The 18,663-nt window shown below is 30.7% G+C and overlaps 2 protein-coding genes across 11 annotated transcripts in view; both read right to left on the reverse strand.

Moving 5' to 3' along the window:
- Window positions 1–6,961, reverse strand: part of LOC106792308 (cubilin-like) — a 9,917-nt gene extending 2,956 nt beyond the window's left edge. For 2 of the 5 annotated variants that reach the window (XR_001382275.1, XR_001382276.1), the window contains exons 1-16: window positions 6,476–6,961; window positions 4,422–4,482; window positions 4,176–4,277; window positions 3,827–3,919; window positions 3,386–3,563; window positions 3,270–3,296; window positions 2,938–3,149; window positions 2,633–2,840; window positions 2,338–2,546; window positions 1,999–2,230; window positions 1,729–1,914; window positions 1,391–1,636; window positions 1,073–1,293; window positions 829–1,011; window positions 617–746; window positions 343–527 (exon numbers count right to left, since the gene is read on the reverse strand). Coding sequence is in view for 3 of the 5 variants with exons in the window: in XM_014758643.1 (XP_014614129.1) it covers window positions 343–527; window positions 617–746; window positions 829–1,011; window positions 1,073–1,293; window positions 1,391–1,636; window positions 1,729–1,914; window positions 1,999–2,230; window positions 2,338–2,546; window positions 2,633–2,840; window positions 2,938–3,149; window positions 3,270–3,296; window positions 3,386–3,563; window positions 3,827–3,919; window positions 4,176–4,269 (2,404 nt within the window). In the remaining 2 variants the exon portion in view is untranslated. Of the gene's footprint in view, window positions 1–342; window positions 528–616; window positions 747–828; window positions 1,012–1,072; window positions 1,294–1,390; window positions 1,637–1,728; window positions 1,915–1,998; window positions 2,231–2,337; window positions 2,547–2,632; window positions 2,841–2,937; window positions 3,150–3,269; window positions 3,297–3,385; window positions 3,564–3,826; window positions 3,920–4,175; window positions 4,278–4,421; window positions 4,483–5,931; window positions 6,066–6,475 lie in introns of those variants that run through there. The other 3 variants (XM_014758643.1, XM_014758644.1, XM_014758645.1) reach the window with 3 other exon arrangements.
- A 5,767-nt stretch (window positions 6,962–12,728) lies between these two features.
- The window catches only part of LOC106792303 (heterogeneous nuclear ribonucleoprotein R), a 20,646-nt gene continuing 14,711 nt past the window's right edge, over window positions 12,729–18,663 (reverse strand). For 5 of the 6 annotated variants that reach the window (XM_014758634.1, XM_014758633.1, XM_014758631.1 and 2 more), the window contains exons 10-11: window positions 14,402–14,561; window positions 12,729–13,050 (exon numbers count right to left, since the gene is read on the reverse strand). In XM_014758634.1, coding sequence (XP_014614120.1) covers window positions 13,044–13,050; window positions 14,402–14,561 — 167 coding nt within the window. In that variant the 3' untranslated portion in view covers window positions 12,729–13,043. Of the gene's footprint in view, window positions 13,051–14,392; window positions 14,562–18,663 lie in introns of all 6 variants that reach the window. The other variant, XM_014758632.1, reaches the window with a different exon arrangement.

Raw genomic sequence — 18,663 nt, forward strand, 5'->3', positions numbered from 1 at the left:
AGAGAGAGAGAGAGAGAGAGAGAGAGAGAGAGAGAGAGAGAGAGAGAGAGAGAGAGACTTGTACAAGTGTAGTCATTAACAGACTTCACATCAAAATATATATGCACATTCTTTAATTATTTTTTAATGATATATTTGTGAGCTATTTATACATTATATTAAATGTATAACAAGAATACATACATAAATTTGGATGTAAGATCATTAATAACCACAATTGTACTATGCTACTATATATGAATAATTCACGCGAAGATAGAAATCGTATAAGCAAAAGAGGCAACATCAAAAAGTGTACATTAAAAGACTATTTCGAAAATGTCTATTATTTTCAAAACTTACAGTTCTCTTCATCGGACGAATCGTCTGGACCACAATTTTTGATATCATTACATTTTAACGATTCTGCAATACAATATTTATTTCTGGTGCAAAGAAATTGATTTTGACAATCAGTATTTTTATTTATCTCTGTCCATACTGCTCTAAAACCGTGTTGTCCGACCGCTTTATCTGCTGATATGAAACTGCAAATATTATATGCAATATTTATTTAAAATATCGTTATAACATAAAATTATTTATTTAAAAAAATATAAAACAAATAAATATCTACCTAAGACGCATATTATTATCTTCCGATAAATAGGTCCACTTAGTATCAGTAGTTTTAACACCACAAAGCTCAAGCGGCGTGGACGAACTAGAATACCACATACGTAATACCGCAGCAGGACAACCTCGTGCTGAAAAAATATTTAAGAAAAATAAAAAAATAATAATTAGTATATTTCAATCAATTACAAGATATACAAAACAATTACTTACCACTTTGATCACCTTCTACAGAAAATGTATCAAAATCCAATAATATTTGTTGATTAGGTCGTACTCTTATAAACCAATTACATGTTTTACTAGCAAAATTTTTTGACGGACCATCGTATTTATTTGGAAAGTTAGGACTAGTTATTACTCCATAATTTAGACTGCTAATATTTGATCCGCAATCTGTAATATCGTGATATGAAACGAAATCATTAAAGAATATAAATATCTTGAAATATCTTACCTCCAAAAATTGGTTTTGCTACCTCAAAAGTATAACGCGCTTTAAATCCACTATAAACAAGTTCAGAATCTGAATGTAAAATTACTTTTAAACCGAGAGCACCAAGCGTCGATTCTACTGGTCCTGGGGCAGTCATACCACAATACCTGCCTATTAATTTTTCAGTTTGATCGCGATACATAATATAAATTTCTAACCAGTCGTCTTGACATAAATAGTGCCTGTAAAAATAATGAAGTTGAAAAGATAATCTTTATTTTAATCTATCAATTCCAATATTTAAAGATAGATTGATTATTTTTTTTTTATCTATCTCACCCATAGTGACCGGACGTTATATTCAGAGTTCTGGTTCTAACTTTAAAATGGTCAAAGATCAATGTCACTTGTTCATTTGGCGTTGAAAAAAAGAGATAAGTACAATTTGTATCACTTGGATAATTACTAGGATATCGGGGAGAATTAAAATCTCCCTTTTTTCGAGAGGAACTTCTGTATGTAAATGTACAGGTACCATCTGGTTCGGCTGTTCCAGGTATTTTATATTCTGTCTCAAAGGTATACCTATAATAAATTAAACAAAAAAAAACATTGATTTACACAATCATCTATAACAGAAATATCTCTTTTAAAATTAGATATACTTTAATATTTACCGTGCTTTAAAACCTTTTCCTAGTAATTCTCCGCTGCTAAATACCATAACAAGTCTCGGCCCATCACTAACTACATGAGTTGGATTACTTTTTGCACCGCATAATTCATAATCAAATTTATCATAAGAATCTGTCGCTTCTTGACCTTTTAAATATAATTTTAAATAACCATCGGTGCATGCTGACCTGTAAATAACAAGATTATGATTATAAATACCATTTATAAATTACATATATCATTGAAAATACATTTATAGTAATTATACCTACTCTACTTTAGTACCGCTCGTTGGAATTTCAAATACCATAAATTCCAAACGAACGCGTTCAAGATGTTGCGAATCTTGCATTCCATAAACAAAATAACGACATACTACTTTTGGCATATAAGGAAATGGAAAATTGGGACTAACTACAAATCCAGAAGACTTCTTTTTACTTAAAATCTTTTGATCGCATTCCGAGCCTCTTATATGCTCCCCATTATAACTGGTTATGAAGTCTAAACATATAAAATAATACAAATCCTAAATCTCATCTTTTTTAAATTGTATCTTTTTTATAAGAACAATAAAACAATATATATACACATATATATTTCAATATTACCTAATTTAACAAAACTTTCTGAAAATTCGAAAATTCCTTTAAAACCACGATTTTGCGTATTCGCTGTACGTTGAAGAGTAGAAAACAATACAAATAGGCTGGATTCAGATGAATATAATACCAAATTTCGTTGTTGCCCACAATACGTTCCAATAACAGCGGATGAATTGTCAACTCCATCGTATACTTTTACATAATCCAAAGGGCAACTGAAATATAACATCGTTGCATTTCTCATTATTTCTATAAATTATTTAAAAAAAAAAAAAATATTATAAGATCAAATTAAACATACTGTGGCCCGCCAAAAAATAAATCAAAATCTCGAAATTCCAGGCGTATTCTTTGACTCGATTCTCCAATAAATTGATAACTGCACACAAGATCTTTTGGATAAGTTCCTGGATAAGTGGGAGACAAAATATTTCCAGTACGTTTAACGAGAGATTTTACCGTGAAAGAACACGGTGCACTCGGTACTGGTGTTCCAACTTCAAACTCAGCTATAGAAATTTAACATTAATGATTTTTAATTATATTGTCAATAAAAAAAAAGCTTTGCATTAAGTTTTATATGAGTCAGTTTTTGAAACGACTTACATGCATTAATAAAAGTATATTCTCCGCTAAATAATGTTGGTAATGTTATATTTTTATCAGTATAGAAACTGAGGGCAATGCCTTGATAAAGAGAAACACGTTTTCGAGGTGGAATGGGACCACAAAAACGACCTCCGAATGGTGTTTCTATTAGCTTGGTAGTGTTTTCTGAACGAATTTCCGAATATATATCTATATATTCATGGCTACAACTGAAAGCAACAAAAAATAAATGTTACAAAATTTTGTATATCAAGAAAAGTAGTTAAAAAATATATTCTCTAATTATTTATAAAGATTTAATATATGAATAAACGATTTTTCCAACTTACGCAGGTAATTCTCCAACAGCAGATCCACTGTACATAGCAAAAGATAGATTTTAGAAAGCAGATTTAAAAAACATTGCATTATATATCCAGTATTATCATTTGTTATTATTACTTACGCTGGCGGTGTACCTCTAAGACCAAACGTAGTAAAAATAAGTTCCACGCGTTGACGTGGTCCTGCTAAAAATGTGTAAACGCACTGCCGAGATTCTCCTTCTAGATTTATCAGTGCAGGTGCAAAGAAAGTTCCATTTTGCGGCCCATCAGGAGTGCTTATAAATTTTTGATCACACTCTAAAAAATAATAAATTACAGTAAAATGTTAAAGATATTATAATCGGTTCATAATCATAATTTTAATATATTCGTTTATAAAGGATAATCCGCATGAATATAAAATATATTATAGATTTAAAAGTCTTATACGTGTTACACATTACCGTGGATGGATTCATCGTATTACTAAATTATCATCATTTCGACATATATTTGTGTGGTATGGTGATATTTAAAAAAGTATGATGATTTATTATATCAAACCAAGATAAATAACATACTTGGTGCTTTGGCAGTGGTGAGACGTCCCGGTGGTGGTGGCAGTGATGGAATGTGGTCTTGCTGTGGCAGTGGAGCCTCAATTACCTCGCGGGCTGAATTCAGGAATGATGATGATTCAAAGAACCCCAACAATATCCACCGCCACCGGGAACACACCATACCATATTAATACAAAATTACAAAATAGATTAAAATTCCTTGTTTAAAATCTTAGTAGTAAGTAGTGTTGAGCATTTGTTTTAAAACATGGTTTTATCCTTAAATAAAATATTACTATTATTCAATTTTTAATACTGAAATTAAATATACATATATATATAAATATTAGATAATAATAATAATACTGACCTGTAGTATTGTGTGGACAGAGTAACAGTAAGAACAAGAAAAAGGCAGGAGAAGCATAACTATTCCCAGAGACATGCCAAAGTACTGAAGCCATACTGCATCCTGCGATAATAATTACATTTTTCTTTTGTTTTCTATTTTTTTTATTATTATATTTTTTTCTTTTTTTTAAATAGAAAGTAAATAATATATAAATTTAATATAAAATATCAATAATCGATTAAAATGTTTAATAATAATAATTACCATATCGTCAGTGTCTATTCCACACATAGGAAGAGCAAGGAAAACTGATCCAAAATATCATCTGTAAAGTATGATCAATATTTTATACAAAAATATTGAAAGATAAAAAAAATATTAAAAAAATAATAAATGACTTGAGTGATCAGAACTGTCGAATTAACTATTCAGAAAAATTTTCATCTCTTATCACGCTTGACAGTGATTGAAGATCACGACGTTTATATTTTTTCATTATTATTTAATCTTTTATTTTTTTTAATTATTATAAATATAAAGGAAAATATTTTATACGAGGCAGAGGAAGGAGGACTAGTATTTCGACAACCCTAATTATGAATTTAGGAAAACAGAAAACTACATGTGCATTACGAGTCTTGAAGTTTTCACGAAGTATTCGTATTTGTGTCACGTACGTGCGTACGGGGTCAAGATGCCGCTGAATTTCAAACGAATTTCTACAATATTTACACAACGATACAGTAAAGTATGTTCTGAACAAACCGTAAATATTAATAAAAAAAGTTATTAATATTAGAACACTCGTATAAACAGCAATATTCGATAAATTTGATAGAAAAATTTCGATGATTCAACTAAATAATATTAATGTTCGAAACGTTTAAAATAGAACAAAATTTTAAAAGTTATTCGATTTTGCCATCGAAAATAGACGAAGGAAAGATAAAAAGTAATTTAAAAAGATAAAGAAGAAAATAAATAAAAAATAAAACAAGGTCATGTTTTTGTATTATTACTGACCTACATTAGAACGATCATTAAAGAGGTATCATATTAGAATGAAACTGATCTACCACCGATCAGCATAAAGAATTTGCCACGCCCTTGAACAAGACACATTCTTTTTCATATCCTGAAGGGTGGAACGATCGAACGTCATTTTCCCCTCTATCCTTTTTCTTGTTTTTTTTTCCCACCCGTCGTCCAATAAATACAACTACTTGAAAGAGTAATAAAAACGTGGATCCAATTTTCAATGAGGAAGACAAATAAATAAAAGAAAAAAAAAGGAACCAAATAATAATAATAATAATAATAATAATAAATTAAAACCGCGCCCATGCGCTTGACAAAAGATGATAATAAGGTCAATATAAAAATACCTCCAATGATTATCATTATTATTATTATTATTTTCTCTTCGTTCCTTTAGAGAAATAATAATTGAAACAAGAATTATTTAATTTAGTTCATTAAAAAAAGAAAAAAAGAAAATTAAAAAGAAAATATATAAATGTATACATTTTTTGTTTTAAAAAGCAACCACACGTATGTATATTTAGGACACTACCAATGTCCCATAGATGTAGGTTATAAAAGTATATGTGTGTGTGCAGTATCATGGTTCCACCCGTTACAGTTCGGGTCACCACCCCTCTGCAGCATATAAACCCGACCGTGCATATCGAATGAAGTCAAAATCTAAACGAGAAAAGGGATGCTATTTGTTGTAGAATATTTTTTTCCAAAAGAAACAACAAAATATTATTACCGTGTATTAAAACGAGGGATGATCCCGTTTCTGCTTCATTGGTATCACGTATGCACACACGAGACAAACCACGCACGACGCACGCACTTCCCCTCTCTTTCAATATAACATTTCTATACATATATATATCCTATGTATTACAAATTAAAACGTTTAATTTCTTCTTCTTTTTCTTCTTCTTCAAGACTCATTTATATTTGGGGAAAACTAAAAAGAAAGGATAACAAAAAAATTCAATATTTACGCCAGAGACAAGGACATTATAATGGAAAAACCACCCCCTTCCTTCCCTTTTCTTTTTAATCTTCCTTCTTCATATTGCAATTATTATTATTATTATATTATTGGTTTTAGAGAGGGAAAATAATTAATGAATATTTTGGGATAAATATATTGTTCGATAATTAACATTATCCATCATTGTCTTGGCGTAAAATATAAATATAAAAAGAAATAGACAAAACAAAATATATCATTCGAATTTAATAGGACGAAATTATATATTATATTACTATAGGATATTTATAATTAATTCCATTTTTACCGTGCACTGTTTCCGTTTCTTTTCTTGTTCTTGGATATTAACGTTGTAGAAAATAAGGGCGTCAAGGTGATTGAAAGAACGCGGAAGCATCACTGGCAAATACACGCGAAGAAGCACCCGCAGAGAGGTGCAAGTATCCTCTAACTCGTCGGCTCGTTAAAATCGGCACGAAGAACGACGCGATGACAATCGTCGTCTCTCCGTTTAACCTAACACACCCTCTTTCCCTACCGACAGAGGTCGTCACAAGGGGGCTGCAGGGTGTCCAATGCTGTCTTCTTATTGGTAGCCTTTAAAGGTAGTAGGGGATGATTCGTATACCCAGTGGGGGATGTGTTTTTTCGCGGCAAAATTACTCGAACGTGACAAATTTGTCGTCTTTTTATTTTTATTTTCTTTTACAATTATTATTTTTTTTATCTTTATATTCTTTTTCTTTTTTTCTAATTAAACAACAGAACCGTGCGACGATGAAGACGATGTTGTTGTTGTTGTTGTTCATGCTTGAAAAAATACAAATTGTTTAAAACTCCTTTGAAATATCTCTTAATAAAAATGTATTCGAGATATTATACACAAAGAATTTTTATTTATAGTTTTGTGTGTAATATAAATATGTTAATAATAGAGGGTAGCGGGTAGACAGTGTTTCGCAATCCTGGCGAAAACTGGTCTACTTCAGGGATGCGACCCTGCCCACGCGAGCCTTGATTCTCTCCTACCTCCTAAAAAATCGGGAGAGTTCATGTTCTAATTTAAGATCCTACCCACAAACCTCCATTCCTCTTTACACCATGTCCTACCCAATTCGCCAACACTTCTGGCAAATCCTTTCATATGGAGAAAGTGCCAATTGTAAACAATTGCAGTTGATTAGACAGGTTAAGTGGTGATAATGATGGTTTATATAGATTTTATTTCATGTTTGTTTTTTGTTTCTTTTTTTAATTAATTAATTATAGGAAGATAGATTGTTGAGGAAAATAAATTGATAACAGTAATTATGAAAGGTAATTCACATACAACTGTTTATTGAGACATGTAGAATACATCTGGTCATACACAAAAATCTTTGACACTTTAAATCAAGCTCCTAGCCCGAAAAAAAAGGAACCATTTTATAACATTGTTTCTTCTTCTTCTTTATTATTATTATTATTTTTTTGCTTTTTTATTTCTTTTTAAAATTCTTTATTTAATAAAATCATTAGGTTTAACTACGTCACACTAAAATTAGAGAAGGCAACTTTTAAATTGCGGGAAAATTAAAAAAAAAAAAAGCAAAGCAATTGGTAAATGGATGATATAACTTAGAACAAAAAAAAAAAAGATTTATTTATATATACATGCTTACATATATATATACATATACATGTATACAAATATATGTATATGTATACATATATGTATACATGTATATATAAATTTGAACACGATCCAGTAATTAGATAAGAATTTAAATTGCTGTTTGAAAAAATTTCTCGTCTATATTAGATTTTTGATGTAGCCGTGGAGCTGACATGTGGCGCGAAACATAAAAATGTACGTACGTTCGTTCGTTCTTTTCTTTTCCTATCTATCTATCTATATTTTTGTTGGTTTGTATATAATAATAATAATTTTTGTTAGTTATTTTTTTGTTTGTTAAAGATGTTTTCTTTTTTTCTTTTTTTTCCCTTATTTGCGTTTCATCATAATTTCTTTCCTTTAATTTCTTTTTTTTTTTTCAATTATTTTTTAAAATCATTCATTTATTTTATTCATTTATTTATTTATTTATTCATTTATTTTTATTTTATTTATTTATTTATTATTCCTTTTTTTATTACTGCTAAATAACATCATCATCACGTCACAAAATGCATATTCGTAGGAATATAATATATAATATATTTATATATAATTAAAAAACACGTCTTTGGGTCGTAATTAACATAAATTGATCGACCCAAAAATCACACAACATCCGCCTTGATACGGGCCAACCAAAAAAAAAGAGTCAAGTTTCCCAAGGATGTGTAAACCGCGAATTAGGGCATTGGCCGGGTAAAAGGGCGCGTGTGTGGCCATAGCATCGCCAGCCACAGTGGTGCATTATCCTAAATGCGACCGACAACCCCCCAGGCACCCCAGCTGCCACACCGGTAAGAGTATAAAAGAGGAGGTGAGTGATACTTTTGGGGCGCCTTTATAAGCCGGGGCGGGGCCAATATCGTAACGCTAGTACCTAGATCAGTCTAAAGTCTCGTCACCGTGAACTGCCTCCGCTTTTGCCAGTTAAGCTTCCTTGCCCCCGCAAGCCGAAACTCTCTTTCTCTTTCTTTTTCCCTTTCTATCTTTGCCATTCTATATAATCAATGTATTCCAAGTTAATTACTTTTTATTCATTTTTCTCTTTTTTCTTTTTCTTTTTCTTTTTCTTTTTATTTTCATTTTTCCTTGCTTTCATCATTACCATCATCCTTTTTTATTACTTACAAATTTTTTTCGGAGAAACCAGAGAATATTAATTATTATTATTATTATCATCATCGTCATTATCATCATCATCATCATCATCATCATTATTATTTTTTTTGTCATTTTTTTATCATTTTTTTTTTATTCATTTTTTGTTTAATTATTGAAATATTATCATGTCACAAAAACCCACTCAGTATTGATTAGCAATATCATCCTTATTATATTGTTAATATTAATAGTATTATATCCTCGATATTATGCTTTTATAAATAGGATGTGTGTAGGTAAGTAGAATAGGTAGGTAGATATAAAATACGGTAATTGGATAATGAGTAAAAAGGGGGAAACAGGAGGAATGAAAGATGGCAATGGTTATTTTTAAATGTAATAATATTTTTTTTTTTTGCATCTTGGGATTTTTTTCTTACTTTTCTTTTTAGGGGGTGGGGAATTTTTTTTAATACTTTTTTTTTTTTTTTTTTTTTTTAAACAATAATCGTGAATTGGGGGGTGTGGGGGACAGGAAGTAAGAATGGAGAGGAGAAAAAAGTTAATGATTACTACTAGATTGTTGCTTAAATCGCCAATAACAAAACAGTATCGACGACGACAAAAAAAAACTAGACTTAAGTAAAACATGAATAAAAATTAACAAAATGCTCATAAATACGAGGGTTTGCGAGCAATCGATCGTCATCCAGACATTTTGTCCACATGGTTGCGTCTATTAGTTTCGGTACTTTCGTTATGTGTAAGACCATTATTATTTATCATCTCATGTGCTTCTCTTATATAACACGATATTCAGATAAATCATTCTTATTCGGATAGTCAATGGCGGGGGATACGTCATTATTATAACCGATTTCTTTCGATCGCATGATTGATTGATTGATTGATTGATTGATTAATATTATTATTATTATTAATATTCGTCCATCCTACTGCTATTATTTCATATCAAATTAGGCTAACGTTATAATACGATAAGCCTCGTTTCATTAGAGTGTGCAATTAAACAGCAGAGGTTTGATATGCAGTCGTCCATTACAATTTTCTTTCTCTTTCTCTTTCTTTCATTTTTTTTTTATTCGTTTATTTATTTATTTAATTATTTATTTATTTATTTATCATTTCCTTATCTCTTTCGTTCTTTATTTATTTATTTTGTTTATCTTCGTGTTCGGGGGGTGCGTGTAAAATATAAATTGTTTTGCGTATGCTCTCATTTTAGTCCTTTTCAAATAATCTCCAGAACAGGGGGTGTCTGGGCTCCAGGGACAGGGACCAACTACAGCCCGCACTTACAACTCTTACTAATTAACTAACAGGCTAACAATAACAACAAGTCAACACTCAAAACGTGTGCTGTATGTGTTCATGCATTTAAAAACTTTCTGCGTACATTTTGTTGTAATCCTACTTCCGCGATTCCGTAACTATATAATTATTCGCCAAATTTCTAATCCCAGTCAATATCAATCTTCAAAAAACGTTTTCCTTAATTTACTTTTTTTTTTGTTCTGTGCAATTGGAACATAAAAAAAATCTTGGGCGAACTAACATCTTTTTTTTTTTCACCATCTTACTCTTAATCATCATCACAATTTTTTTTCATTTTTATCTAAAAAATTAGAAAAGGTTTCCATCAAGAATTCCTTATCCACTTTCTATCACTTTTTTTCTTTCTTTCTTTTTCTCCCTACATTTTTTTTTTCCTTTTTTTCTTTTTTTTTTTTCTTTTTTTCTTAGCCGTCAACGGATTTTTTTTAAAACTTCCTAATTTCATTATAAAAAAACACATCAACAAATAAATACAAATATAATTTAGATCCGAGTTTTTTACCCTCGCTATATACTTCCGATACTGCCATTGAAAAAATTTACTGTACAAGTGGGTTTTTTTTCCTTCCTTTCTTTCTAACTATCTTTCTATCATTCCGTCTTTTTTTTCCTCATTCATGAGCATCAAATACTTTTCTTTTACTTCATTCCTTTTGACCAAATAAAGATATTATCCCATGATTTTTCTTTCCCTTTCTCGTCAATAACTATATCATCATAACCGAACAAACCTTCTGGGAGATACCCGCAGAGCCATTGGCCAACAAACATTTCAAACTTTTTTTTTTACTTTTTCTTTTCTTTTCTTTTCTTTTCTTTTCTTTTCTTTTTTTTTCCTTTTTTTACTAACTTTCGCAAAGCTTGCCCGACCCTTAATAATAATAGTTTTTCACTGACTGTACACATTTTTATAGACCAACAATAGAAGGTCTAGCCGCGCGCTTGGCACGCTCCAACGTCATTCACACATACGCACACAAAAAGAGATACATTCCTTTTCTTCTTTTTTGTTTTTCTTAAAAAAAAGGACACCCTTCATTCTCCTTTCTAACCGCTCCTCGGTCTTTATGTTTCTCTCGCTCTTTTCAGTATTATCATCATGATCATCTTTTCTAATCCACGTTCTAAAAAGCGAATTCGTTCGAGATTTCATACAAACACACGTTATAACACTCTCTCCCACACACTCATTCGTTAATGGCTAAACGTCGTCTTTCCTATCTAAACGCGCCCCTTAACATTCCTCCTCTCTTCCATTCTCTTAATTATCTTCATCATCATCATTATCATCATTACCATCATCATTCCTTTGGCGCTTTAATTTTTTTCCTTGTCTAAAACGAGAATTTGGGTCATCTTTAATACATGTCTAATTTTTCTCACTAAAATTTGTGTAAATTTCTAATCTTATCCCCCTTCTTATTCAAAAATTTCCTCCCTCGTTAATTCTTAAAAATTTCCTCTAACATTATTACTTTTTTTTCTTCTCTCTCTCTCTCTTATTCTCTCCCCTTCCTATCTAAAAACGCGCGCTCACACGTGTATCTCTCTCTCTCTCTCTCTCTCTCTCTCTCTCTCTCTCTCTCTCGCTCTCTCTCTCTCTCTCGCTCTCATCATTCATCATTGCATAGATTCAAAAAAAATCTAGTCTCATCGCATAATAAAAACCGCAGGCTTCCATGAGTTCTCTTAATTAAAATACGATCCATCACAAATCCGAATGTCAACATCGCTGGTTCTTCAACACTTGGCAGTAAACAATGTGACAATGCAGTAGTGGTACTTAGTATTAGTATTAGTATTATCGTAAATATAATAATAATAGTACGGGGTGGGTGGGTGGTTAATCCGATGTAATAATTAGTCCCAGTGGCACATCACTGTACATAATCACAACAACAGCGGGGCGATGGTGGTGGCGCAGAGCACGAACTCTTCCGTTTTTTTTTCTTTTGCTTTGTTCTTATTTTTATGTTTTTTTTCTCTCTTACTTTTTTACTCTTTGTCTCTTTTTTCTTTTTTTCTTTTTTCAGTTTCATTTTCTTGCGAAAACATTTTACAATAAATTCCGATTTAATCAAAGAATTTTAATTATTATTACGGTTATTGATTTCGTCATATCTTTTTCTCTGTCTCTCTCGTAAACCTCTCTTCTGCGTTAACTTTTTCATTTTTTCATGTTTTCTAAACGCTTTTTTTCCTTTAATTAATTTTTGTTTTAATTAGTATTATTATTACTTTTATTATTATTATTATTATTATTATTATTATTATTATAACCCTGCATGCTATTTCTCTTTCTCGCGCTCTCTCTCTCTCCCTCTCTCTCGCTCTCGCTCTCTTCCACTCTCTCTCTCGCTCTCGCTAATTCTCTCTTTCTACCCCACTCGCACTTTTCTTTCTATATCGCTTGTGACGCGTTATGTTAATTTTTTGTTTTAATTTGTTTTGTTTGTTTTGTTTTTATATGCAATTATATACGTATGTTCGTGCGTATTCTCACTCACATACACGCAGAAGTTAGCTCCACGATTGATAAGAGTCTTGATACCATTCGTGATCGTCGCCAGAAACGCCACCGAGTGCTGCAGATCTTCCTCCAAATCCTATGTCACCGCCACCACCACCACTGCCACCATTCACACTCGCCAGTCCGTACGCATTGCCCAGCGGTTGTTGGGCGAGGGGTTGGTTTCCCCAATTGCTCTGGAAGCGACGTTTAGATTCCCCCTGGTTCTGGTGACCCCCGTCAAATTTTCGTTTACCTGCTGTAAAACATATTATTCTTTGTTATATATCAATTATACTCTTCTTTCTTTCTCTCTCTTTCTATCAATGGTTTGGAGATTTTTAAAGGTTCGTAATAAGAATTTAAACAAAGAAACAAAAAGATAAAATATTAGGCATTCAAAGGGAAAAGGACAATATATTTTCTAGTAGTTATTAGAAAGAAATAATGTTATATGTGTATAAATATTAAGTAATAATATTAATTCATTAACAACTGACCTAATTTATCATCAACGTCGGATGGATAGGACACAGGATAAAAGGAAACCAGGATAAATCTTTTACTGTAATATAAATCATGGAATTCCGGTGATATTGAATAGAAATAACGTGCAATCATATTGAAATCAAAATATTATAGGATTATCATCAAAAGCACCTCGAGCTCATCGAAAATCTGTTCATTAACAAATCTGCAAATGAAGAAGAAAAAACCGCGAATGAAATATTAATTCGAATTATTCATTTTTTATTTTGGTTTAACAATCTTTTACCAAATTGCAAAGCTTGCTCGATTCTTGCAGGAGCAATTTTGAAAACATAATCAAATGATAGAGGATTCAATGTGTCAATTTACTTGATAGGAGCAATCCATTTAATATAAATTGTACAATACGTAAACAATAATCAAACATTAATTTCATTTTTTTGTTCGATTCATTTTTCCCCTCCATCGAATATATAAATAATTAATTAATAAATGTGCTACAGAATTGAGTACTGCTGTAAGTATAATGTACGAGCATTATGTGTTACACTTAACATATATTACCTAATGTTTTATTTAAATCCTTATATGCGAAGAAAAGATGAGAAAGACATAATCAATACAATAGCAAACTAGCAATAAGTGCTAATGCTGTCAAAGCTGTGAGAAAATATGTGAGATGTAATAAATAAAATTAGTATTATAAATATTAGGTAGTCTTTGATGTAGACATATTACTGTTCCCCTTTTGTATAACACATTTGAAAAAAAAAAAAAAAAGAAAGAACAAAAATTAACATTTTCTTTAAAAACCGATACACCGTATCGATTAAATCGTTAAAAATTAATTAATTAATAATAATATAATAATCCATAAAAAAAACTGATAGATTTGTGATAAAAGTTAAAGGAAAGAAAAGCAAGGAAGAAATAAATGATTGCAGCGACGTTGATTAAAATAAATAAATAAATAAAAAGAAATAAAGAGAGATAAAAGAAGATAGATCAAAAAGAAACAATAAAGATAAAACGATAGAAATGATATAAGTATAAGGATTAGTTAAAATAAGAAATAAAGTAGATAAAAGATGATACATTGTGGAGATACAGACCATCCTCACCTGGTAAACTTCCCTTGGCGCGGACCCCCCCACGAGCGGCCAGTCGCTGGACCCCACGGGCCCCTGTAGTTGCGGGGTTGCGCCCCCCCCTGACTGGCCCACGGGTGGTTTGCGGGCCACCGATTCGGCCACGCGGCACCACTCCACGCCCACGCCCAGCCTGACCAAACAACACACATCCAATTGTTACCCCTTCTGGTACTGATTGTTTCAATCACAATTGCTTTCACTCATTTTTCCCTTTCTTAAAATTATTAATATAAAATACATCTTTTTAACGACACCCCCCATTCCCTATTATTTATATATATTTTATATATATTTATATATATATATATAATATATATATAAATAATATATATATAAATTTATATCACATATAATATATATACAACAATAAGAAGAAATACAACAATTATTTGAATTCAACAATAATACACGACAACATATATCTCATTATATTATATTATATGATATGATATGATAGAATCCAGGCTCTAGAGATAAAGGTAAAAAAAGAAGAGTCAGCTGAAAATATTATAAATAGTACAACCGATATATCTATCTGTTAAAAAATAAATATAGTCTGTGTTTTATGCAATTATACCAATAGTGAGTGTGTACACGCATACACGATATTTATACGCGTGTATGCACACGCGGCATCATTTATGAGAAAGACAGTGATAGTGAAATAGGTAAAGAGGTCATTTTTATGGTAGAGAGACTTGATAGACAGAAGGGAAGAGAATGCGACAGGAAAAGAGCTCACCTAATAAACACCAGGTCTTACTAACCAAATCTTTTTACATACAGCAGTAGAGTTAGCAGAGTTATCCAATGTAGTAAAGCGATAAAGCGAACTGTATTGGTTGGCGAAGAAACTTTAAGCGACACAACCTACTGCACTGGCAGCTAGAACAAAATTCAATCAAGGTATATTATAAGCGGCAGCACAACGTCATATAGCGGCGTGGTTTTTTTTTAAAAGCGTTAAAAGCAAATCGGCATTTACTGAAGCAGAAGCAAGAGCCATGAGTCAGTCGTGTTACTGGTTACACTACCAGTTTTACACAGTGTGTGTATGATATATGTGTGTATATATATATACATATGTATATATAATTACTAATCTTGTTGTTAATGCATTTTTATATACACATACATGAATATATATGTATACACACATATATATTTTAAATTTGTATTTCCTTCTCTATCTATGGCCTGCCACACCCAACAACGTACAAATCAGTGTACAATACAACGTGTTATAATAATATACAACAGCTTTTTAATACGATCAAATATCCAAATGGTTTTGATCATCCCTTTGATTTATTATTTTTTTTTAATTTTTTTATTTATTCCAATATTGCCGTACACAACTTGCGAAAAACTTTTCCTCCTGCTATCAAATTGGCACATTGAATCAATTGGCTCTCATAGGATCCCAGCGAAGATCCACAAAACGTGATATGACACACACAGCCATTGGAACGAACGTTTAATCCATGTGGTAAAGATTTCTATTGTTTTTCCTTTCTTTTTTCTTTTATCTTCGTAACACATACAATCTCTCAAACTCAGGCACCAAGGCACTGTACGACTTTTCCTGTAAGAAACTGTATTAAAAATGTTATCGAAGAAGTCCCTTTTTTGTTTTTTTATTTTTTTTTTTTTTTAATAAATACACATTTAAGCGTATATCAACAATCTACATAATTTTTATTGAACGTCTAGTTAACATAATGATATATATAGATTTAGGTATATTTCATATACCTCAAGTGGCTATATAATCAAAGTGTATGTTAGAAATTTTTTCGAATAATTTAAAGTAGTTCATTTGAGTCACTTTTTATACAGAGAATAGATGAAAAGTGATGTTATCGTGAAAAAAAAAACACTATTTACATTATCTAATCTGATATTGGAAGAAATGAGAATAATACGATATCAAAGATAGTAATTAAAGATTAAACCCTAAAGAAGATTTTTGACTAGACCTAACAAGAACCTAACAATCTAATCTATTCTATATATAATATATAAAATTTCCTATAAAAACTTTGAGCATACATTAAATTGCCGTTTTCCTACTTTGATTCAATTACAACAATAACGAAACTTGTCCTTATTTTTAATATTTTCTTTCTCTTTCTCTCTTGGATATATATATATAATTTAACATTAAAAAACATTAAAATGACTATACGTGGAAAAAAGAAACCTTGCTTTTTGTATTTATTTAACAACAATGTATGTACAAATAACGACTAGCAGCTTCTAAGAAGACTTTCTTAAAATTAAATGAGACATGCAAGGGATTTTTAATCCCTTACACACAGTGAAATGTAGAATAATATAATGTAATAGTAGTAGTAGTACAACATGTACAATGATAAAAAGCAAAGAGAAAAAAAAAAAAAAAAAGAAGAAAAATAATCTTGTCACGAAAAAAGTAAGTAATATAAAAACGAACCCTAATGAGAGAAATATATAAAAAGAAAAGAAGATTGTTTTATCGAAATAAAATTAAAATAAAATGTTCAAATAAAATTGCAAAGTAACATTCTTCTGACGGAAAAGTCGATTTTTTCTACACGTCGAAATGTAACGTGAGGGACTGGAAAAAAATTGGGAAAAAAATAATAATAATAAATAAATAAATAATAAATAACAAATAAAAACGATGCTGCACATGAACAGGCCACGAGATAAATATTATATATATATATATGTACGAATAACAATACGATTATTAATCGAACAAATTTGAAAAGCGACTAGCTACAACGTAACCATGACACGAGGAACACAGCAGCAGCATCGAATATATATTATAAACACATAACTCTCAGTGCATTTTGCGTTGTCGCATTAGTGAGACTGCCAAGAGAAAAAGTTGATCGCAATAAATATATAATAATGATGATATAATTATAATGGTGTTCACAGGGCGCCCAAGTGCTCCCTTATGGTATTTGGATAACCCTGCAACTTGACATAGAAAAGTATATCATATCCGAGCCACGAGACGCAACACGTAGCTGCTCTATTAATTATTATTAATATTATTATTATTATTATTTTTTTTTTTTTTAGCAAATAGAAACATCAACCGAAGTTCTTTTTCTTTTCTTTTTTTCGACATATAAAGTATGGACTTTTAAGTGATAACTATGTATAATATGTATATGTGTATATGCATATGTATTGTGTATATGCATATACACACATATGTATATATGAGCTCCTATGTAGAATGGGTTAATAATGCCTACATCTGGAGTAATGCTGTGTGTGTGAAGTTGATAATAATGTGATGTGGGGTAATAATATTTAGGGAACCCTACAACGCTAAATAATGTTCGACGGAAGGACGGACATAAACTTCATAACATATCTACTAAACACACTTTTCAGTACTCACTTCTTCAACTTGTCTCTCTCTTTTCATTTAATTTAATTTAATTTGATTTCCTTTCATTTCATTTCATTTTATTTCATTTCATTTCATTTCATTTCATTTCATTTCATTTCATTTCATTTCATTTTATTTCATTTCGTTTCATTTTATTTCATATCATTTCGTTTCGTTTCGTTTCGTTTCATTTCATTTCATATCATTTGTTTTCATCTCATTTGTCTTTCTATATTATTCTAAATACTTTTCCCGGCTGTACTTTGGTTGAAATTTAGAATGGGTCTACCATGGCTCAGATATGATTTGCAAGCAATTTGACAGTGGCAATGTGTTCGGATTAGGAGGATAACGTTAGCGATTTTAGTGCTGGAATATTAGTTGATATGCATTAGGGTCTAGCAGGATTTAATAATACAATGCACTCACAGTGGACTATTAAATAGTTTTTCTTTTTTCTTTCATTTTTTATCCTTGTTGTTTTTTCTTTTCCTCATATTTCTATTTTAAATACAATTAACTTTTAATGCACACGTTTTCTAAACGCTTGCTTACGTTCTTTAATTTGTCATTTAACTATTATCTATTAAAACTAGTTTTGTATTGGATCATTAAAAGCTGGAAAAGAGAAAGAAAGAGATAGATAGATAGATAGATAAAGAGAAAGAGAAAAAAAGAGAGAGAGAGAAAGAGCAATTGCTACTATTAGTATAGAATATACTGTGGATGCAGTGCATTTGATGTTATTTTTAAGTTAATTCCAAGTGTACATATCCCTGCATTAGTAGTGAGTTTTATATATATATATATGTATATATATATATATATATACATA

Source organism: Polistes canadensis, unplaced genomic scaffold, assembly GCF_001313835.1.
Source record: "Polistes canadensis isolate GaletaPanama2010 unplaced genomic scaffold, ASM131383v1 scaffold_404, whole genome shotgun sequence".
NCBI classification, from domain to species: domain Eukaryota; kingdom Metazoa; phylum Arthropoda; class Insecta; order Hymenoptera; family Vespidae; genus Polistes; species Polistes canadensis.